The 24,929-nt window shown below is 40.3% G+C and overlaps 1 protein-coding gene across 2 annotated transcripts in view; it reads right to left on the bottom strand.

Moving 5' to 3' along the window:
* The window catches only part of LOC100678236 (ankyrin repeat and zinc finger domain-containing protein 1), a 183,980-nt gene that overhangs the window by 107,411 nt on the left and 51,640 nt on the right, over positions 1 to 24,929 (bottom strand). For both annotated transcript variants that reach the window (XM_031925276.1, XM_031925275.1), the window contains exon 5: positions 6,814 to 6,968. In XM_031925276.1, the coding sequence (XP_031781136.1) occupies positions 6,814 to 6,968 (155 nt within the window). The remainder of the gene's footprint in view (positions 1 to 6,813; positions 6,969 to 24,929) is intronic.

The raw sequence follows: 24,929 nt of genomic DNA, 5'->3' as shown, positions 1-24,929 counted from the left end.
GTAAAACGGCTTACGAAATGATAACAAAATTCGACAAGATGTATTTATCTCAGTCTACACCCCTAAAAATTATATGCAGAGGAAAAGGTTGAGTTCGAAAAAGTAACAAACAAGTTTAAATCAGCAGGTGGAAAATTAGAAGAAACTGAAAAGTTGAGATATTTGCTCAGAGCTTTACCACCAAGCTACAGTTATATTGGGAATTTTATAGATATAATACCAGAGAACCAAAGAACCGTAGACTATGTAAAGTCAAAAATCAAAAAGAAAAATATGACTCAACCATAGTTAAACAATAAAAGCAACGTCAGTACCTTTGCGGTCCAAATCAAAGGAATGTGTTACAACTGTGGAAAAGTTGGACACTACAAAAATGAATGCACGAGACCACCGCATCAGAGCAACCAAGGACGAGGTGCTCAATCCAGTCAAGGTCAACGAGGTCATCAAAGAGGCTACAACAGAGAAAACTACAGAGGTGGATCATACAGAGGACGAGGTCGTGGACGAGGAATAAGCCAATCGAATGGCGAATCATCCAGCGATCAACACAACTACACATCCGAGTCGTGGCTAACACAGGTGTGCAACTTGGAGTCAAGTCAGGTAACAAGTTTTAGTGAAGGCGAAAATAATAAAAATCCGTGTGTTATAAATTGGTTACTAGATAGTGGGTGTACGGATCACCTAATAAAAAGTGAAAAATATTTCAATGATTATGTAGATTTAAAAATTCCTATTAATGTAAAATTGCCAGATGGTAAAATGCTAAAAGCAACAAAAGAAGGCACTGTTAGAGTTCGTTTCAAAAATTATCACAATGAAAAATGTGTTTGCAAATTCATTGAAATTAACCGATAAAGAAAAATGGCATAGGGTACTTGGTCATGTAAATCGTGGGAGAACTATCAAGGCGTCTTCACACTGTTCGAGGTCGGTACTTTCACGCTCTCTCCACTAACGCTCCATCTAGCCGTAAGAGTCAGAACACCTACTCTTTCACTCGATAACTTATCATCCTCCTACAAATATCTGCTTTACCGACTGCTAGTAAGTTATCGACGAAAAATGAGTGCAAACTGCGAGAAGAGTGTGCAAGTGCCTTTTCAACCATGCAGCAGCTGTAAACAACCCATACAGCAAAATATGTATGGGTTGTTTTTTTTTTGTTACAAAGACCCCAAAAAGTGTGAATTTTGTGGTCTGTACTACCACGTCAAGTGCCAAAACACCATCAACATCAAGACTATCGTGGTAAACGACAGGCAGATCCCTCATGTGCAGACAACAACAACGCCAAGGGTGCCAAAGTGAGGACTAAATCCACCTCTGCTACAACATCAGCAACGGGAGTAACTGCAACAACAGCAGCAGGCAAGAATACTCCCAAACAACAGCAGCCGGTGAATAAGAAGACGAGGTCAGTACCACCATCAGCCAACACATCGAGAAATCCCTCACCAACCCGCTCGGCCGGAGTAACAACACCTACGCCGTCCGTTGAGGGCACTTTGAGGGACATTCGCGGAGCTTTCGACAATATACGTAATGCTCAAGCGGAGGCCCTCAAGACCCAGAACATCGTGTCGGAGAGGATTTCTAAAATTGAACAGCGTCTGGGCCCACTGGAGATGCGACTTAAGGCCCTCGATGAGCTGCCTGCACTCAAAACTTGCATACACAATGCTGAGTCCACCATCACCGAACTGCAAGCACAAATCCAAGATCTTTCATCGAGGAGCCTGACAATGCAGCAGGACAACGGCAGCACTGTGCCTAACACTGCGGAGATTTGCAGCCTACGCAGTGAATTGGCTGAGGTCAAGAGGCGCCAGGAGCAGACCTCGAACAGTGTGGTCGTTGTCACGGGTTTGCACTATTACCCGTGAAACCTCGCTGCAGCTCCTCGCTTTCTCAGTTATGAACGCGCTTGACCCCACGGTCCTTAGAAGAGAAGTAGCATCCATCAGGACCATGGGGAGGCTTGATGCTACAAACAGCTCCGCCAGGGGTGATGGCAGACTGCCACCACTAGCCGTCACCCTATCTTCAAGTGCGCTTGCACGCTCGATCGTCGTCGCCAAAGCCCGGAAACGCAAGCTACACACTAGCGAATTCGACGCTACCTTGCTGGAGGTGGCTAAAGCTCTGAGTCCTGACCATCAAGGGCTCATAACATCAATGAGCTGCTCCCCTCAGACGTCCATAGGCTGCGTACAAGGGCTAGGCTGGAGGCCAAGAGGAGGCAGGGCTGCCGAACTTTCGTCAGATATGGGAGACTCTACATGCGCTGCAACGATGACAGCGAGCGTGCTACCATCATCACCACCGACGTCGAGCTGGAGACTTTTTTAGCCCGGTTTCCGCCCGCTGCCAACATCGTCCAACACTGAGGCTACAACACACACGTAATTCCAACACACCCACCATCAAACTCATCTGCCACGTCTTCATCCAGTTCTAAGGTATCTCTGTCCAAAGGTCTACGAGTCTGTCATTTTAATACGAACTCGCTTACAGATCACATTGAGATGATCAGGCTTTTCTGGGTGAATGGTCTGGCAAGCCAGGCAAGCCTGAATATCTCTTCTCTCTCTCTCTCTCTCTCTCTCTCTCTCTCTCTCTCTCTCTCTCTCTCTCTCTCTCTCTCTCTCTCGACTACACTCCGATGTGAGCGGACGTGATTAACGAGCCTGTTGCCGACTACTACTGTTGTACTCAATATATTGGTTTTCAACATTCGGAAAGAAGTTTTTTAATCAATCAGCCACGCGTTAAATAATCTTTTGTATAGAAGTCTTCTTTCTAACATATTATCATTTGTCTGTTCTTTGTTTGATTAACCTAAAGAGTTTAAGGACGTGCTTCCGACCTAAGCAGATGTTATCAGATTTTGTTTACTGCGTGGAAAAATCATTATGCAAGAAAAAAATTCTTCCAAAGAACCATCTTTCGAAAACATTACTGCTTACACTACCGATAAAATTCAATGTTTATACAAACAGCTACGCATTCCTACAGTAACCAGTAATCGAGTTATTCAAATGATTCTAGATTATCACAAGAAGTATAGGATAATAAAGGGGGATGTACGAAATCCATGAAACAGTACAAAAATTGAACGAAGAAAAAAATTCGTTCGAATTTGTACACTGCACTTGCCACTAAGATAAAAAAATACCTTTGCATATGCAAAATTTCATTTTAGATCAAAGAAGTGCGCGCCAGTTCAAGTTTAGTATTGCTTTATTGAATACTATGGGGGGTACCCCCCTGCTCGTTTCGCTCGCCAACCCCCAATTTTAAAATAGGTAGTAATTTATAAGTTGAAAATATTTCTACTGCAGTTCTAATTTTAATTGTATTCATTATTCGAAAATCTATTATGTTTAAACTCGCAGTGGTTACCTATAACATAATGCATAGCAACCGTATCAACAACATATAACAACAAATTCTTGGCAGCTTTGTATTCACGTCGCGTCAAAAATTTGGTTACGTTTGAGTTAAATTCAATGTTTTCAAATAGTTTGGTTATTCCTATAAAACTGAAATCAAAATTAAATCGCGAGTTTTTATGTATAAATTATTGAGCGGGATACTAAATTCAGGCTCCAAACATTTAAACGAGAGAAGGAGAGAGTGAAGGAGAAAGAGAAAGAGGAAAAGAGAGATAAAGAGAACCATACTCAACATTGCAAGTTAAGTATTTTCAATCTATAAAATGTTGATATAGTAGATAGACAGAATTTCCAATAAAATGTCTGAATGTGAAATAGAAAAAATATCCTTGGAGATGGCAATTGTTTATTTCATTGCTTTTTGTATTTTTTGTTTAATACAGAAGAAAATCATATGAAAATTAGAGCCAAAATTGTAAATCATGTTTATGAGAATTGGGAATATTTTGAGCCATTTATCGTAGGCGACAAATCTTTAAAAATTATTGATAGAAGTACTTATGAAATGCATATATCAATGAATGGTACGTACGGCAGTTAAGTAAAAATTATAGCGTTTGTTCGTCTATATTCTGTTCGTATTTCAGTTTCTAGTACAAATTTTATAAATCCTATGTATCACAGTCGCGATTCTGTTACTTTTAATAAAAATGAATTGAATTTATTTTTATCTGGTCCCATAGACACAAGACATTATGACATACACAATTATAACAATTTATATTGTTGCGCTAATTATAAAAAAAAATTCCTATAAAAGTTACTATTATACAAACCGTGATGTTGTAAATTAAAAAGAGTTGAAATTGATAATTCAAAAACTTATTATCGAAAAAAGAAAAGGGAAGGTGACTTAATTGAAAACATGAGTGAAACCCGTTTAATAAAAAAACGAATAAAAGACAGAATAGAAAATATGAGTCCTTATTCTTTAGATGAAAAAAGACAAAAAGATGCAGTCAACAACATCAGCAAAGTCAGATTACGAACGAAAAGGTCTAAGGATATTGTTGAAAATATGACTGATAATAAGCGAAAAAATGGTACAAAGATGTAGTTCAGAACATGACGGACGATAGATTAGAGAAAAAAAGGTGCAAAGATGTAGTTCAGAACATGACTGAGGTTAGATTAGAGAAAAAGAGATGCAAAGATATAGTTAAAAATATGACTGAGGTTAGATTAGAGAAAAAAAGATGCAAATATATAGTTGAAAATATGACTGAGGTTAGATTAGAGTAAAAAATATGCAAAGATATTGTTGAAAATATGACTGAGATTAGATTAGAGAAAAAAGGTTTAAAGATACAACAGAAAATATGAATAGCAATCCTGTTAACAAACGTCGCCAGATTCAAAGGGCAAATAAAGTATTTTCATCAAAACTTTCTTACTTAGACTTCGTTGAAATGGATTACGTATGTCCTTGTTGTAATGCTTCTTACTAGTCCGTAGAGTTTTCTAAAAAAAAGTTGTTGTCATAATGGTAAAGTAAAATTACCACCGCTAGTAAATATGATGATACTTTGAAAGAATTATGGGGCATTGGCAAGCGAAGCGAAAAGGGTAATATATATATATATATATATATATATATATATATATATATATATATATATATATATATATATATATATATATATATATATATCATGGGCTGCCCAAATAAGGGGAAGTTATAATGAAGGCAAGCCAAAATCAGAGGAAGGCCGAATGAGGGGGAGCCAGAAACAGTAAAATTACATAAAAGTCGTTCATTATTATCCCAATAACGAAAGTTTTGAGTTAAAAATAACGTGAAAAAAGGCATAATTTTAACCCAATAACCCAAATTGAGGGGGAGCTAATTTCTGAAACGGCGGCAGCGAAGATTTTGTATTAATATAGAGATGAAACCGATTAGTTTAAAAAATATTAAGATTCAAATTCTTTGTCTCTCACTCTGTATACCCTGCATAACTGAAAATTTCTATTTTTGGTTTTATGAGGTAATGAAGACCCTATAGTATTTAAAATATTAAGATTTACATTTTTACTTGATTGCAACTAACCCTCTTTCCCTATTTCAAAGATTTTCATCGAATCATTCTGATTACCATAGTCTTTTGCTGAGAACATTGATCCCTCAGTAAAATAATTAAGATTAAAAATAATTTGAAAAAACATTAATATACTGTATAATTGAACAATATGTTATCTATTGGAACTATAAATTTAGTTGGAGAAAGCTACGTACTAAATAATTGGCAGCGGTTTTTTTATAACTACAAGTTAGTAGATTCTAGCTTACTGCACTGCAAAAAATCATTTCTTACTCCAAGAAGAATTGATCTTATTATAGTTTCAATATCAAAATCCGGTTTGTGTTGAAACGATTCTTCTATAATTAAGAGGAATTTGCTTGATCCTTTTATATTTATGATTTTACTTATTTCTTTGCACTAGATAATTCGCATTAGTTTTAGAAAATTCAGAATAGATGAAAAAGAATCACACAAAGCGGATTTTCATCATAGTAACATTAATTCTTTTTAGAGTAAGTAATGATTTTTGTCAGTAAGAATGTCAAGTGTTAAAAATCAGTGTCCTGATTTTAAAAACTTGACATTCTTAAAACTGATTTCATTACATTCATTAGCGTATAAAAATACAGAAAAACTTTTCTAAGCTGTAAATTTGACAATTTATTTTAGGATTTCATAACTTTTTATAGGATAAATTATAATTATAATCTTAAGATACAGACTAGTGACGATGGACACAACTTATAGTTGCCAACATTTTGTCTTGTAAAAGGTGTTTTTAAGCATTTAGAACTAAATATTAATGTGATTAGATAGCATATTAAAATTACAAAAATTTGATAGGGCTAAAGGATTTCAAATTTTCTAATTAATCTCAGAATCACGTGATAAAACGTTCGAAATAAGTAAGTAACAATTTTACATCAGAAATCACATATACAAATTACATGAAAAAATGTGTAATTTTAACACAGCATAAAATTACGTAAATATTTCCAGCAGTGTGGTACTCAGGGACTCCAAATGCTGCAGGTGGTGCAAAAACAAAATGGAGACCACCTCTCATCTACTATGGAAATGTTCGGCTTTTGTGGGAATGGGACATAAGGTGTGGGATTTTTCTTTGATAGGGACAGAGGAGCTAAAGTTAACTAGCTTTGCATTAATTTGCCAAATCGCCAAAGCTATAACTAAAGGATTATAAGTTACTGTCACAAAGGTTTAGAAGGCATAGCACAAAAGGCTTAGCTCGGTTGCTCAAGCGGCACATCTTCATGCAGGGTCTGCCGTGGTTTAACTTTGCTTAATCGACTAAGACGAAGACTTACCTGTGTTAGTTTATATTCATTCTGCCGGCGAATATTTGCTCCAGCACTTTTTATGATATTTAATGAATGACGATTGTCATGAGAGCTTTGAACAAAACCTTGTTTTGCACGTATTGTATAAGCGTGGATGGCCTTGTGCACAATCACGTTTCCATCTGAAATAATTATTTAGATAATATAATTTTATGTTTAGAATCGTTCTTTTGTACTAAAATTTGTTTTTGTAATGTAAGCACGATTTTCGCCTGTTACAATGCCGCTACCCTAAGCGGGTCTTGGGCGTTGTCGTCCAGATCGGACGGGTGGGTGCCTATCACCACTACACAGCGCGTCCTTAGGTTGCGGATAGAGGAACAGCCCCTGAGAAAAAGGTTAGCTGCGAATAAATTGAATAAGCAGCCGCGGACAGCCGATAGGAACAGGCGTGGGTGTGATGAGCCCACACTGTCGAACGCATTCATCTAGAAACAATACGCAAGCACCACAACAACAAAAACACTTCACATTATCTCTTATCTCTCAATCTATCTCTTTCATTACACATTACAAAAATGGGCCAAAATCCTGCTGCCGAGGAGGATGCGGGAGCGATGACAACTGCCCCGAAAGGGGATGTGTAGAATGATTCGTCACCTGGTCTTACGCGGTAACGATGCCAGCGAAGGCGCGCTGCCTTGCAGGGGGGCGTTAGGATGCGAGAATGAAACCGTAGTGTGTCTGACGACGAATTGACACTGTCCTCGTCAAAGTCGGAAAGCTCTCATACTTAGTTCTAGAGAGGTATGGGGGTTATCACCTCTAGAACGGTGGACTCACCTGCGATCGGAACAGGATCTGAAGCGCGCGGGTTTAACATAACATCATGGCTCAAAAAATCAAATCCGAACCAAAAGGGACTTAAGGGTCGGAACTTGGAATGTTCGCAGTCTATACAGAGCAGGTGCGTTTAAAGAACTCGTAAAGGAAGCTGATAGGTACAATCTAGATTTGGTAGCAATACAGGAATCGCGGTGGCCAGATGGCGGAGTACTAGCATCGGGTAACTTCACGTACCTGTATGGGGCCGGGAGTGGGGGATCTCTAGGCACCGGATTTCTCGTAAGCAAAAGCATCATACATTCGGTTAAAAGTTTTAAATCCGTCAATGATAGGCTCTCGTACATCATTATCGAAGGTGAATGGTATAGATATGTATTTATTAATGTACACTAACCTACGGAGGACAAAGAAGAAGAAGCTAAGGATCTCTATTACGAAACTTTAGAGCAGGTAATCGACCAGTTCGCGTCTTACGACAGAAGAATAGTATTAGGCGATTTAAATGCTAAAATAGGTAGGGAATGTTTAGGCCTACTATAGGGAAGGAAAGCCTGCACGAAGCCAGCAATGATAACGGTATTAGGGTCATAAATTTCGCGGCTGCAAAAGATCTTATAATCAAAACTACGTGTTTTAAGCACAAGGACATACACAAGGCAACGTGGACATCGCCGGACGGGGCCACACAGAACCAAATTGATCATTTCCTCATTGAAAAAAGACGTCATACTAATGTTCTTGACGTAAGGGCTTACAGAGGGGCAGATAGCGACTCGGACCACTTCCTAGTAGTAGCCAAATTAAGAGCTAGACTAGTAGCGAATCAAAATAGTAAGCGAGCAAACAAGGTAGAAAGCTTCGATATTGAGAAACTACGAGATAGAACAGAGCGAATTAGGTACCAGATAGAAATTAATAACAGGTTTCAGGCACTTGAAGAAGCAAACACATCGCCGGAGGGGAATGACGAACCGAATAGCTTATGGGGGGACATCGAAAAAACGGTAAAAGAGACCGCGAACAAAATACTGGGTAAAAAGAAAAAGCCAAAGAGCAAACCATGGTTTGACGAAGAGTGCGAACTCTGGTTTGAAAGGCGCAAAAAGGCTAAATTAGATAGCTTACAAAATAGAAGCGATAGGACCGTAGAAGAGTATTCTAACGTAAGGAAACGGACGAGCGCGATCTACAGAAATAAGAAGCGGGAGTATCAAAAGAATCTTATTAGGAGAATAGAAACTAACAGTAAGGAAAATATCCCCCGCGAAATGTAGAGAGGGATTAACGCCATCAGAAAGGGTTTTAGGAGTAGAGCGCAATTGATGAAGGACGAAAACGGGGACCTCGTAACAAATGACAACGAATTACTGTCGCTGTGGAAAAATTATTTCGATAAATTATTAAACGTGCACGAAAATAGCGAAGAATTAGGGGACGAAATTCACACTGCTGAACCCCACGTGGAGGAACCGAGTTACCAAGAAGTAGAGGCCGCGATTAAAAAACTAAAAAACAACAAAGCCGCGGGAAATGACTCTATACCAGCTGAGTTACTCAAATATGGGGGCGTCGAGCTCACTTTCAAAATCTATAAACTAGTATGTGCCATCTGGAAAAATGAAACAATACCCGAAACTTGGAAGGAATCTATCATTATACCGATTTTTAAAAAGGGGGATAAGACAGACTGCAATAACTATAGGGGTATTTCACTTTTAGCAACGTGCTACAAAGTTCTGTCAAACGTAATACAAGCTAGACTCACTCCATTCGCGGAAGATATAGTAGGAGATTATCAGTGCGGATTTCGGCGCAACAGATCGACGAGCGATCAAATGTTTACCATAAGACAGTTGTTAGAGAAAAAGTGGGAATTTTGCGAAACCATACACCAACTATTTATAGATTTTAAAAAAGCGTACGACTCTATTAAGCGAAGCAAAATGTATCAAATTCTAGTACTTCTCGGTGTACCGAAAAAACTCGTGAGATTAATTCAAATATGTCTGAACGGAAGCACGGGAAAGGTCCGAGTAGGCGGTAATGTATCAGAACCCTTCATGATACGCGATGGTTTAAAACAAGGGGATGGACTCTCTACGGTGCTGTTCAACTTAATGTTAGAGTATGCCGTTAGAAAAATGCAGGTTAGCCAGATGGGCGCAACGCTTAATGGAACAACGCAGATACTAGGCTACGCAGATGATTTGGATATACTGGGGGATTGTAGGGAAACGGTAGCAAGAAACGCGGAAATCCTCATAAAAGCGATGGAGTATACACGGTTAGAAGTGAGTGAATCAAAAACAAAGTACATGATTGTGGATAAGCTAGGCATCTGCAGAGGGCAGGAAGACCTCAGAGTTGGGAATTTTACTTTTGAAAAGGTTAGCGAATTCAGGTATCTGGGTACGACCATAAATGATAGAAACGAGATTAATGTCGAAATAAATAAGAGACTCCATTCGGGTAATGCTTGCTTCTACGCCGTGAGTAATTTACTTAAGTCGAGGCTGTTGTCTAAAAACGTTAAATAAGAATATACAAGACAATAATACTGCCGGTGGTTCTGTACGGGTGCGAAACGTGGGCTCTCACTAAGCAGGCGGACAACCGTTTTAGGGTATTTGAAAATAAAATCTTGCGAAAAATATACGGGCCGAAGAAAGATGAGGAAACCGGGGAATGGAGGAGACTACACAATGATGAGTTACACAATCTATACGCGTCACCAAATATTAACAGAATAATAAAATCGCGCAGATTGGGATGGGCAGGGCACGTAGCGAGAATGGGAGACGACCGTACGACAGCGCGTGTCATGAAGGGCAGGCCGATGGTAACGCGACCTCTAGGTAGACCTAGACGTAGATGGGAGGACAACGTAAAAGCGGATCTAGTAGAAATAGGACGGGTGGGTGTCAATCGGAGAGGTGCATCTTGGGTGGGGTTGACACAAGATAGGGCAGCGTGGAAGGCTTGCGTAGATGAGGCGATGAACTTTCAAGTTCCAAATGCCATGTAAAAAAAAAGCACGATTTTCGCATTTTTATGACCTATTCAGAGGGTCTAAAGTAACTTTTTTCAGATCTGCGGGCAACACAAAATTCGTTATATTGTTATATATTATGTTTGACATCTCGCGGAGTTTTTTTACAAAGTGGGGAAGTGTAGGCTCAAAAAAGAGAGTATAGCTCTAGACGAATAATATAAAAGCTCTAGAGATGGTCGTATTGTCATTCAGTCTACTCTGCAGTCTCATCTAGGATTCTCCGTGTTTAAAAGTCTAGAGAAGTGTAGAAAGACAGTTGCAATGGCTCAACGGCAGCAACAAGTTAACATAGCTGATGAGACGGGCTGGTAGACTGACAAAAATATCAAAACACGAAAATTATGAAATGTAAAATTTTGAAACTGAAAATATTAAAATATAATATTTGAAAAAATAAATTTTAAATTCTAATTTTAAAGCAAAAATACTCTAAACTCTTGTTATTTTGTATTACCTAATATTCCTATATTCAACATTTTCGTTTTAAAAATTGTTCAATTTCATAATTTCAGTTATTAAATTTTTGCCTTTCATGCTTTCATTGATTATTTAATTTGTAGTTATATTATTAAATAGTTATATTATTTTATATTATTAAAAAAAAAATTTATTTATGTATATAGTTATTTATCTCTGGCGAGAACATTGACGTGATTTTGTTGTGTTAAAAGGGTATAGTTTTCTACGTCAATTTGTCACTGTCGATTCGAAATTTGTTTAAAAAACAGGACAAAAAAATTTATACTGCAAATCACGTGAACCAATTATTTAGTGCAGAAATACCTGATAAAATTAGAAATGAAACATCGCTAAAAAGGCCTAATGCGAAACGCTTTGCTTTTCACATTAGGCACTCGCCGATATTTAAAGGTTCGCTAACGAACACACACACATGCACACACATAGACACGCACAAAGTATGCAGATATTCAAATATTGTTGATAAATTCATTAAACTGTATTGGGGTAAGTCTTGACGATGAAAGGAAACATCGATAGAAGAATTTTTCAGATTCGTCAATTGCATTATCTAAATAAAACTACTTAGTTTCATTTGAATACATTTATTGATCTGCTGCAGCAAAAAATAATGTTTAATTTTAATGACAATTGATTTGTGTATAATAGTATATTGTGTACCAAGGGCGTAAAGTGGGCTTTTTTAGGCCGAGTGTGGATTTTGCAGTACGAGTCAAGGCGAGTTAGCCCGAGCCGCAGACGAGTACTGCAAAATCCACGAGGCCAAAAAACCCACTTAGCCCTTGGTGCACACCATATTTTATGTAACGCGCGGACGTATTTTCGCGTTTTTTCGTACGTGTTAAGAGGGACTGATGTGACTATTTTTTGACACGGCAACCGTGCTCTTGTCTTGTTCAAACATTATATAAAATAAATAAATAATGCAAATTTATCAAAATCAACTTTTTTATATTACAAAAAAAAAAAATTTTGCGGGCAATAAAGACTTTTTGGCGGGCAATAAAGGCCATTATTGCCCGCTGTTTGAATATGCGGGCAATAAAGGTTTTTATTGATGCTAAAATAACTTTTTTGCCCACCGGTCAAAAAAGAGTCACTTTAGTCCCTATTAATAGGTACGAAAAACGCGAAAATCGTTCGCGTGTTACATAAAAGATTTTAAGGATTGTAATGATAATAACATATAAAATTTATAAGTTAATGATACGATTAAAAAATAATAATCAACAGGACTTTTTTCGCAATAGCATTATTCTAGCTAAGCAAACAGTCTAAACTATTTTTGATTAATGCTGCACTACAGGATAATACATATTTAACATAGTGGGTCAGTATTTATTTGTTTCTGTTCCTTTTTTCGTGTAACGCGCCTACTATTCCGTCACGACAGATGCAACACTTCCATTTGCCTAGCAGCCACGGCTGTACAACACTGCAATGTACGACAGTCCCGCCATCTACGATATGTTGTATGACACTTATGACGGTTTATGTCGCGTTTTTGCGGCCTATAGTTTTGGACTTGTTGAACGACGACAGCGCCACTCTGTGCTCTCTCTTAAATAGATGTGTTCTTATCTAAATGGTTCTTAATTCTGTTACTAAGGTTAAATGAGATTTATATTTATAAAGCAAATTATAACCTTATGTGCGTTAAAATTATAAGCTAATATATTTTAGCAAATTCATAATTTTCAGATTTTTCGTAAAAGCCACGGAGTCATGCTAGCAAATTGTGTAAGGAGTGAAGTTGCCTTTGATTACTAATAGCGTTATTCTATAGTTATATTTATGTCGTTTATGATTCGGATCGTTTGTCTAATTTTAATATTGAAGTTTACACTCCATATTTAGTTAGGATTTTCGATTCTAGTTTGTTTTGATTTTGTCAATTTCAAATTGTAAATTGTATTGTATTGTTTAATATTGTTCAATAGTTATTATTTTTCTTTAATTATTATTAGTGATATATGTGCGTGTATGTATATAATTTGTTGAATTGCACAAGTGTTCCATGTATGCTTATCCTGCCTTCAATAAAGTACTCCAATGGAATTATTAGATAATTGATTTATTATAAATTAAAAACAAAAATTATTGTTAAAAACTTTTTCTATTAAGCATTTAATTTGTGGAATTTATTTTATTATTGCAGGTTCTTCAATGTCCATGATGTTTGTAGCAGATGAATTTTTCTATCAGCCTCTTGACTAGTATTATTCTTAATTTATTGAAATTATTTATCTTGTATATAAGTGATTTTGTTGCATTTTATTGCAAAGTATAATGTCATTGATATTTTATCATAATTAAAAATTGCGTAAAAATTTATTTACAGTTAAAATTATGATTAAAATATTGTTCTTATTTTAATTTTTATTATTATTATTATTAATTTTTCAATGCAATAATGATTGTTATTTATGATTGTTATAATTTGCTGTGTATGATCTAGTTACAATTTAATTAATGTATACAATGCATAAATTACAATTTAGTAAAAGTATCTTGTACAATACTTGTTTAAGAAGTCGATTCTGTGATGCAGTAACAAAATGTCATTAAGTTAATGATTTACATTTATATGTATTTTATATAATTATGAGGCATAGTGTTACGTTCAGAGCAAGCAAGTTTAAAAATTATCGCTGTTGACTTTGTGTTTCTATGCAGTAGTTGTATATGTATGTTATACACATCTACATATACAGTGTTGAGTGGACGCAAGAGTATAACTAGCGCGCCACACGCGGCCTTACGGCTTCACGATGCAAGGCGTGTAAAACGCTTCGCGTTTTGCGTGTAAGGTACGACCGCTGACGCTTGCGCTGCGCGCTGGCCTCGATATTGCCTGATGCTCGCGCGAACGTCTGGTAATCAATTAAAGCTTTTGGGCCAGATAGGGCGTATCACACCGAAATTGTTATTAAATTATATGTACCAAAAATCGTTTCTATGGTTGTTGTTTATGTATAAGCGTTTTGAAGAAATGTTTGTTACGGTAAAAAGTTGTGTTTTCAAAATATCTACAACTTTTATATTTAAGGTTTTTATATAAAATGTATAGCCTCAAAGTTTTGTGATAAATAATGGTTTATTGCTATAAAAAAATCGATTTTGGCCTGTTAACTCGAATTAAAAGCATTTTCACGCTTAAGTGTTAATAGAAAAAAGTTGTATTTTGAGACGGCCCTTGGGTAAGAGAGCGACAATTGGTAAGTCAGAGACAACCGATAAATTACCGACAGCGGTCGGTTATCAAACGAGCGGCTACTAAGTAATTTACAGCATTAACACAGATGGCGAGCGCGCATAAAGCATTGTGTAGAGGGTCTGACCCAGGAATAAAAGGAGCTCCGCGAGCAGCAGCGAGATCACTTCTTCTCTAGTCGTCTCACTGGCTTTAACTCCAGATCGTACCTGGCTTACCATATGACTTAGCCAAGTGCTCCCAACTACCTTCGAATTCAGTATGTGTGTGATGCACGCACGAAGTATGCCTGGGGATGTCAGCCCCTCCTGTTTTGTATCAGACTAAGAGAAGGTTAATATAATTAATGAATTCAAATGAATTTACCTTGTTAAATCTCTCCCACTCCTCTCCATACTCGGGATAACCTCTAGTAACACAGGCCAGCAGAATCCTGTAATACACTAGAGAAGCCCTCCAACCGGCCAACCACACGAAGGCACCCTAGTACACCTTCATTATTTGTCAGACTGCACGGCTCCTAGAGAGTCAAGTGTGCGGACTGTGGGGGAATATTCCTTCCCCGCTGATAGTCCCGTGGGCACACTACGCAGCACCCTTATCTCCGACGACTCCGTAGAGCGGCTAACACAGAGAGACGCAATCCGCACAAAACAAATAAACTATCTTAAACTAAATCTGGTAAGATTTAATGAGAATGCCTTGGAATGTTGGAAGGATTTGGGAGTTGCCAGGCAACATTTCGATAACACGGAACAAGGTTTCAAAAAAAATAACTAAAAATATGGAAGAAGCTTTTAAAACGCTACAAATCCGATTCAATACCAGGCTGGAAGTAGTAAACTTACGCCTTGAAAAATTAGAGGTTCAAATCGAATATATCACGGCCGGGATTCGAGATCTATAGATATAAAAAACGGTTAAATCTCCCTACCTAGTGTCATCAGAGAGACTCAACTACTAAGAAGCTTGTCGTATTACCTTGATATTTTTTCTTTTCTCTGTATGCTAAAGAACAATGGCTACCAATCAATTTTGGAAATCGAATGGCAACAGGTAGTAGGTGATGAGCTTTCTCTTGGACACTAGACAAAATGCACTAGAAAGTCGGATAGACAAATTAGAAAACGATGAAACTTCACGGTCTCCGCATATTTAAGTCAGTGAAAAAATACCTCAACGCCGCAATGTGCAGACAACTTACATCAAGAAAAAGGTAGACGCACTTGCACCGCAAATCGGTAAAATTAAAACTAATTAACTTGATCAGTCGACTACAATTACTGGAAACAGAAAATGACACTTATATCTCGAAACGTGACATTGCGAGACAACTTTGTCGAACTCAAAGAAAAAATAGAATCGAACGTCTCAGAAGACAAGCTCCGCGATGAAATAAAAATGATTCTTAAAAAATAATCGAAAGATTACAAAAAATTAGAACGAACGATTCAATAAAAAAGAGCCTCCGGGCATTCTGACGCAGCAGAATGGTTAAAAATCACGATTCCAAAATTCAAAGGGATAACCGGGGAAAGACCCATGAAATTTTTATCCGAACTGCAAAACTACATAGTTCTTATGCAGCCCGATGATTAAGAGCTAACATGTATCATTTCTTAAGCGCTCGAAGGCGAAGCCTAAAATTAGTGGTACCTTGTTCAAACTAGCGTAGATAGTTTCAATACATTTTCTAAAAAATTTAAAGAACAATTTTGGAACAAAAATATACAAAAATATAACGCAAGAAAAATTGAATACGGTCAATTTAACCCGGGGCATGCAAATCGCGTAAGCTATGCCACCTACATGTACCTACGGGTAGTACCGACCACAAAATTCAAAAAATCAATGAATTTCTAGAAATACTCGCCGATTTTGACAACGATGATGCATTAAAAAATAAAGAGAGTCAAATAACGAACAAAACAACCCATAAGGATAGTCCAAATACTAACTACCCTAGTAAAACGGACGCACCCAAATCATATCCTAACACAAACACATCATAGCCAAAGCTAAAAAAAACTAAACACAAAATACAAACAATACAATAAATAAACAAGAAACCAAGCGAAACAGACAAAACTAACGTCAACAAAACGCAGGGACAAGGGAGGGGGGCAAATAAAAAGATAACCTTTACTAAAGACTCTGTAGACGTTTTTAAATTCGAGATTGACTCAGAAAACGAACAGTATTTGCGTCAGCATTGGATGCGCCTCCTCCGGTGAAGAAGGACGCAACTACTAAAACAATGGCGTCCATTATGGGAGAATCTCGCAATGATCTACTGTACGATATTAACCCGGATGGTCATGAATTAATAAAATCACAAAATATTTAAAATCCGTCCAATACTACCAATAAGTGGTAAAATGGTCAAATGCGCTACCGGTAGCAAATCTGCTCGATTAAAATTTCAAGTCCGGTGAAATACTAAGTTCATTAAAATGACTATTAAAATCATATATATATATATATATATATATATATATATATATATATATATATATATATATAGTCATCATCCCCAAATTAATTAAACCATGTATCATCGGCTTCGATACGGTTAAATTATTAAAAATGCTTATTGACACAAGAAAATAAGAAATTCTTTTCTCAATAGGTAAGATCGACGGTGTAATGTAGTACGTAGACAAAATTGTACCGCGTAACGAATTCACATCACTCGCGATCGCTCAAACAAGTAGATTCACCGAAGAAGGGATTCTCTCAAATCTAGATAGCCTTTACGAAGACTATGAAAACAATTATGAAAATCCTTACGAAATCTCTATAAGAGAAATCAAAGAAAAAATTGAAACTTGCGAATTTTACACCAACCGAACTTCATTTCGGACGAAAACCCATACGCATATGGGAAAACACACACAAGAAAAACGAATATCGCTAGCATGCGAACAATCACACAAAATCGCTCAACAACACGCTGCAAAAAAGAACAGACACACACAACACTACACATTTAAAACTGGCGATAAAGTATTAATGAAAGCACTAAATGTACACAGAAAAGGGCAAAATAGCGAAATTTTTTAATGTTTACCTAGATGCTATAAATGCCTGGGTTTTGGCCATATCGCAAAAAAGTGTATAGAGATGTACGACAGAAGTAAACGCTGTTTTAAGTGCGAAACGGAAAGACATACAGCGAAAAGTTGCACGAACGAGCTGAGTTGCATTCTCTGCCGGGAAAAGGATGGAGAATCAAAGGGTAACCATGCAGCTGGTAGCTATACATACCCAGCCTACCGAGCTGCATTAAAAGTACTGAAGAACCAAAGAAAATGAAGATAGTGCAGATCAACGAGTCTATCTCGCAGTCGCCCCCTTCATTGCCGCGCGCCTATTGGTTCCCCGAGCTCCCGCTCCGTTCAAACGAGATGATGGGAGGCACCTAGGAGAGCCGATATTGTAGAAAGTCGTGGTTCAAATCCCGTTTAGGGAAATTGTTTTTTTTTTACTTTAATTGTAAGATTATGATTTATTAAGTGTAATAAATCATATCTTATCAAAAAAAGTTATAGCTTTTTTTTTTTTTTTAAAGTGAAGAAATTAAGACAAAAAAAAGAATAACATCTAAAACTAAAATTCTAAAACACATCTACCCCACGCACCGCTATTTTAAATAAAAATATATTTATTAATAAATAAATACTATGACAAATTTGAGAAAGGCGAGCGAAAGCAAGTGAAAAATCGAAAATCAAAATGCGTAAACCGAAATACCCCACGCTTAGCGATATGAATAATAAAATACCTCGGCAAATCGGAGGAAGGCGAGCAAAAGCGAGTAATAAATAAAGAACAATAATGCGGAAACCGAACTGCCCCACGCGTAGCGATATAAATAATAAAATATCTCGGCACATCGGAGGAATACGAGCGAAAGCGAGTGAAAAATCAAAAACGTAAATGCTCAAACCCAACTACCCTACGCGTATAGCAAGTAAATAATAAAATACGTTGGCACATCGGAGGAAGGGGATCAATCAACCAAAAACAAACATGCGTAAACCCACCTACCCCACACGCAGAAAATTAATAAGAAAATACCTCGGCACATCGAAGGAAGGCGAGCGAAGCGAGGATAAAGTCCAAACCCAAAATCCGGAAACCCAACTACCCTTCGCTCCCTGAGTTTAATAATTGATTTAAACGACACCTAGGCAGAGCTCTAGCCTAAGTACTACATCGTACATCATGTTTCACAATAATAAGCCAAACACCGAACCTTGTGGGACCCCTCCGGTTACTTGATAGGTTTTCGTGCCGCTCTCTTTGTTATACAAAAGTGTTCTGTCTTTCAGGTAGTCAGACATAATCCTTCTTTTATATGCAGGTACCACTTTTTTTCGTAGTGCCTCGTATCTTGCCCCAGCTGGCTGAGTTAAACGCATTTTCAACATCCAGTGTAATAATAGTACACTACTTCGATCCTCCTTTCCATCTTTTTCCTTCTATTGTAGTTCTAGCGTTGTCGACTACTAGGCTTACGGCATCAAGAGTGGAACGTTTTTTCCTAAAGCCGTATTGATATTCCGCTAGTCCGCCTGGTTTTGCAATTGGTCCATTCTAACGCTGATTATGCGCTCTAAAATCTTTCCCGGGGTGTCCAGCATGCAGAGTGGTCTGTATGAAGCAGCTTCTCCAGGTGGCTTATCTCCTTTTGGTAGTAGCACCAGGCGTTGCTACTTCCAGTTCATAGGAAATGTCCCTTCTTCAAGACATGAATTGCACAAGTCCACAAAGACTTCGGGGCGTGCATGTATATCTTGTTTCAATGCAATATTGGGTATGCCATCTAGGCCTGGAGCCTTATTGTTCCCAATTCTTTCGCATGCAGTCTTTATCTTCTTCATTACCACTTGGTACGATCGCCCACAGGGATCTAGCTCAACTTCGTCCTGTAACTCTTTCAGGCAACGTTTATTTTCTCAGATATTTTTCTTGATTATTCGTTGAGCATCCATTATTTCTTTATTTAGGGCGTCTACTATTTCTCTACCACGACCAGTCTTGTAGTATTTCTTCCGAGCCCGCTGTTCCCGTCTTCTGGTTCGATCACACTCTTTGCGGGCCGCGTCAATTTCTTTATCCCACCAGTATACTGACGGTCATCTATTATTGAGAGCCCTCCTTGGCATAGTTGCGTCGCAGGCTCGGGTAATATTTTCCATGAGCTGCTCGACCTTATCATTCGCAGATCCAAACAGCTGTATTTCTTCTAGAGCCAGCAGGAATGTATCCTTATCATAATCCTCCTTTTTCAATCGACTCTTTTTGTCGTTGCCCATCCGTTGGATCTCTGCTTTGATATTCTTATCATTATTGTTACCGCTTAGTGGTCACTATTTGTGTAATGATCGCTCACCATCCACGATCTAATTAAGCCAATCAGGCAGCTGCTGACAAACATGAGCTCTATGATAGAACGTGCGTCTCCTCTTTGAAATGTGTAAGAACATCCCTGATTAACTAAGACTAAGTCAAGGTAGTCGAATGCTTCCAATAGCGCGTACGAATACTTCATTACTTCTTGTCATTTTTTCCTGGAAAGCGGCGTCTCCGCATGCCCAATTCGCCGCTGTACCAATACTGTCCATATCCCACGATGGTTTGTCTAGGTCTCTGTATTGTTCACAAATGATGGCTATGTCGATACCTTTCTTACGGACATACTGGCTCAGTAGGTCCTGTGCAGTCACGCAGTGATTCATATTTAACTGCACTATTTTCATTTTCTCCGTCTGTTAGTGGCTTCTACTGCAGCTCGGTAGACTGGGCATGTGTAGCTACCAGCTGTGTGGTCACTCTTTCCACCTGTGCCTCCTTTGCAGAATTCCCAGTTGGGTTAGTTCTTACACTCCTTCGCTTTGAGCCCATCCTTTTCATATTTAAAGCAAAGCTTTCTTCTATCTTTAGTTACTGTGCAGTGTCTGCCGATATGGCTAAAACCTAGGCATTTTTAACACGTAATTGGCGCGTTATTGCGGTTAGCCATCCGGATCCTACAGTTGACCCATCCTATTATGATCTTCTGTAGCTTAGTGATCTTAGCCGCTATCTGAGCTGGTACCCGTATCACTGCAATCTGCGTGTCACCGTACGTCTTTCGCAGAGATTTTATCGTAGAGTTTTCTATGATGTTCTCTTCGTCAACTTTCTTTAGTAGTGCTTCTAGTACCTCCTCTTTTGAGGTAAGCATGTCCAGATCTCTTATTTCAATAGTTTCTTCTTTCTGGAGTGCTTTTATTGTGGCGCCATCCACTAGTACTACTTTAACCGCTTCTTGAAAGTCCGAGGTTTTGCCTTCTCTTGTGCGTTTAAGCTCTATCAGAAGATCTCCTGCAACTGTTCTGCGTATTTTATTTACGCTTTTCCCCAGTGTGTTAAGTGACGGAGCCACTTCCATTTTTGACACGATGTATGCATAGCTCTTTTCTTCTGCAGCCTTGATGAATAAAGCATCCGGTCTGGGAGGTCTTGCCCGCTTCGTTCCGTCCTTGCTGGTCCTATTCTGGTTTGTAACGCCAGGGACACTTTTATCCTCTTTGCCTTTTTCTCCGTATTTTTTTACTCATTTGTATCGACTTCCTGCTACGCTGCCTTTTAAGGTTGATTATCCGCTTTTTTATTTCCTCCATTTCTATCTTGTGAAGTAGTTAGGGCTTCCTCCGTTGTACCCGCCTTCCGAGATCTGAGACTCGGGGTTGTCTGGGTTTTCCTCCCCTAGTTTCCAGGCGCTGGCATTGCTGTAAGTTATCACTCTACGGCCCAAGCATTGAAGTCCCCTGCGATTAGTAGCGGTTTTCTTCCTACCGCATCTTGTACAAGCAGATCCAGCAGTTGTTCAAACTTCTTGATTGGCGCGTTAGTGGAAGCGTAGCAGCTATAAATATGTATACCTGCTACCTTTGCGCGTACAGATCCTTCTTCACGGTTAGTCAATTTTTCCTGGAAAGCAATGTCACCACATGCCCAGATTGCTGCTTTACCAGTGCTGTCCATATCCCACGATGGTTCGTCTAAGTCCCTGCATTGTTCGCACACAATGGCTACGTCAACCTCTGCCTCGCGGGCATACTGGATTAGTAGGTCCTGTGCTGCCTCGCAGTGATTCAAGTTTAGCTGCACTATCTTTATTTTCTGGGTCTATCTAGTGCTGCTACTGCAGCTCGGTAGATTGGGCATGTATAACCACCAACTTCCCTTTCGTCTTGTGTTGGAGTTCCAAGAGCAGGTCTCCGGTCGTCGTCCTGCGTACCCTGCTTACGCTATCGCCGAGCATCGTTAGTGCAGGGTCCGCCTTCATCTTTCTCAAGATGTCGGCGTAAGATTTCCCTTCCGCAGCCTTTATAATAAGGGCATCTGGCCGGGTTGGTCTTGCCCGTAGCGGTCTCCTATTTCTGGTTCCTTTTTGGTTTAAGGTACCGTGCCATCGTTGTCGTCCTCTTCATTCTTCTTTTTCTTCGTCTTCCTCGTTTCCACCACCTGCCAAGGTGGCTTTGTGCCTTGTGTGGGCAATAGGGACTGCGACGTTACAGCCTTTTTTGCCTTCTTCCTGGTCGCCGTGTCCTCCTGCGGTGATGTTCTCCTACGCTTGTTCGGCGTTTGCTCCATCTGTCTCTGGACGAAGGCGGGAGAGGTTTGGCTCTCTCGATCCATGCTATTTTTAGCCTTCGACTGTGTACATGTTCTGGTCTGGATCGAAGTCGTAAAGTCCTTTAGCGCTCTTCTAGTAGCCTTTGCCATAGTTTTCAAATGTGTATGGATGGCTTTCTTATCCAAGATAAAATCCACCAGAGCTTCAACTTTCCCTATGAGGAGACTGAACGACATAGTCTCAATTTCTTGCTCCTTTTCTTTTCCTTCTCTTATAATGCTCTCCTGATTTAGCCAATTTATACCTCCATTTTCATCTTCCGTCGCATGGGCACTGGGGGGCAGAAGGTCTATCAGGTTTGCGTTTGACGCGCTACCCAGACTGTTACTGTCTAGTTTACTTCCTTGCTCCTGGTTTAGCCAATCTCTTCCCAAGCTGTCGTTGCTACTTGGTTTCTGGGTAGGGAACCCAGCTTCAATGACACTTTTCGAGGTATCCGAAGTCCTCGAGTTATTCTTTGTTGGTGTGCATTGCATATTTCCTTTTCCCTTCTCTCTTCTCTCACCTACCTTCCACTCGGCTTTCACTCCGAAACTTAGCCTCGCATACGTATATTCTAGCCTCGTGCCACAGCGCAAGTAGTCCTCAAACGCATCCGCGGAGGGATAGCGAGGCCCCCCTCTGTCCACGGCGGGACCCTGTCCGGTCGCAACCCGGCACCACCATAGCCATCAGGATTTTCGCCGGTTGATAGGGCAGCCAGAGCGTGTCAGCGTAACAGCCCCGGGCCCCTGTACTATCCGGCAGCCTGGGAGTGTCAGAACCCAGTTTATCTCACTTCCTCCTACTTCAAACGTCGAAGTTAAGTCGCACTGCGGTAACCGGCGAGCGTCTGCTCAGCGATGTTTTTAAGATCTAACCTCGTTTCTTGCAGTGAGTCTTAACGGGTCTTCGTTAGGCTTTTGGTCCGCGGGAGATATTTTATTTTTCTCCTACCCTCTGCAGGCAGCACTACGTATGTAGCACTATGTGCCCACAGCGAGCACCCTCTATCCGCCACCTGAGGACGCGCCACATGGGGGTACAGCCTCCCCCTCGTGGTGGATGTATGTATGTATGTATGTATGTATGTTTTTTTTTTTCATTCGGCGGAGGGGTAAAAATGCCTTTACGCACGAAGTTTGGGACTCGCCGGTGCTACACCGTACAACACAGGAATGCCCACTAAAAACCCCCTGCCAGATCGCACCGGCAGGGTTCCTCCATACGACTGTTACTCACCCGCGGGAGCTACCGTAAAGCTTTACTTGGGGGGGGGGGGGGGGGCAGTCATGCCTCGTCTGGGCCGTCACACTTTATGTCTGGCTGGTGTTATTGCCGACGTTTCCTCTTCTTTCTTCTTCTCTTCTGATGAGATTCAGCCGCTCGATGATGTTAGTGGCGAGGGTAACCACGGCATCCCACCCACTCTGCGACTCGAGCAAGCACACCCCTAGGCCCTCGGGTGTTACAGGGCCGCTCCAATACTCCTGGAATTGCTGTCGTTCTTCCAGGAATCTTGGGCAATGGAATACGACGTGCTCCACGTCTTCGTCTACTCCAGGGCATATTGGACACTCCGCGCTCCTGTACACTTTAATATGGTACAGGTAGCTGCGGAAGCATCCGTGTCCCATTAGCACCTGGGTGAGACGGAACGTGACGAAGCCGTGTTTCCTGCTCGACCACCTGCTGATGTCCGGGATGATGCGGTGGGTCCAGCGACCCTCGCTGGCTGAATCCTACCGTTGCTGCCACTGCTGATATGTGTTGACGGTCCATCTTGGGCCCAAGTTGTCCTGTTCTTCTCGTTCTGTACGCGACGCTTCACGATATTTTTCAGCTCTCTCGAATAATAGGAGGTCGATGGGAGGTAGACCAGCGACTGCCGAGAGAGCGGCATCCGACACGGTGCGGTAGGCTCGAGCCACGCGTAGCGCGGCGACCCTGCAGGCCCGCCGACAGGGAGCTCCAAAGCTCGCATTCCTCATCAATGCATCAGCCCAGATTGGAGCTCCGTATAAAATGACGAAGCTCACCACCGATGCGAGGAGGGACCTTCGAGGCTGTTTTGGTCCCCCGATATTGGGCATGATGCAAGCGAGCGCACGAGCTATCTTTGTTGCCTTTAAGCCTGCGTTCTGAAGATGTTCTTTGAACGATAGTCGCGCGTCTAGCGTGACCCCAAGATATCGGATGGAGTCTACCGATCGGACTTCCTTATTACCAACCGTGAAGGTAGCGTACTGTTCGTGCGAGAGATGAGCACCGCTTCCGTCTTTTCTGCCGCCAAACCTAAACCATGGTCGCTCAGCCAGTCCGCTACTACCTGAATGGAGACGTCTCCGAGGTATTGCACCTCCTCAACGCTCTTCGCAACGACGACAAGAGCTAAGTCGTCGGCGAAAGCCACCATTGAAACCCCCTGGGGGAGTCGCTGTCTTAACAGACCGTCGTATAAGACGTTCCAGAACAGCGGTCCCAGGACCGAACCCTGTGGTGCGCCTCCAGTAATGTTGTATGAGCGCACACCTGCATCGGTGTCGTAGAGCAGGATCCGGTCCCTCAGGTAGCTCCAAACGACTCTTCGTAGGTAGAGCGGCACCTTGAGATGTTCTAGGGACAAGGCATGATGCTGTCCCATCTAACCGAGTTGAAGGTGTTCCTGATGTCCAGGGCAATGACTGCGCACATGCGTCTGGCACTTCTACTACCACCGATAGCGTTGGTGGCGAGCTCGACAACTCGGCTTATTGCGTCAATGGTTGAGCGACCCTTCCGAAAGCCGAACTGGTTTTCGGAAAGATCTCCTTCCGATAGGATGGCTGCCTCCATCCTGGCACTTATTATCCGCTCAAATAACTTCCCGGGTATACCCAGCA

This window comes from Nasonia vitripennis (genome assembly GCF_009193385.2).
Source record: "Nasonia vitripennis strain AsymCx chromosome 2 unlocalized genomic scaffold, Nvit_psr_1.1 chr2_random0008, whole genome shotgun sequence".
In the NCBI taxonomy this organism is placed as follows: domain Eukaryota; kingdom Metazoa; phylum Arthropoda; class Insecta; order Hymenoptera; family Pteromalidae; genus Nasonia; species Nasonia vitripennis.
The sequence above is the reverse complement of the archived record's forward strand: the minus strand, read 5'-3'. Positions and strand labels throughout refer to the sequence as shown.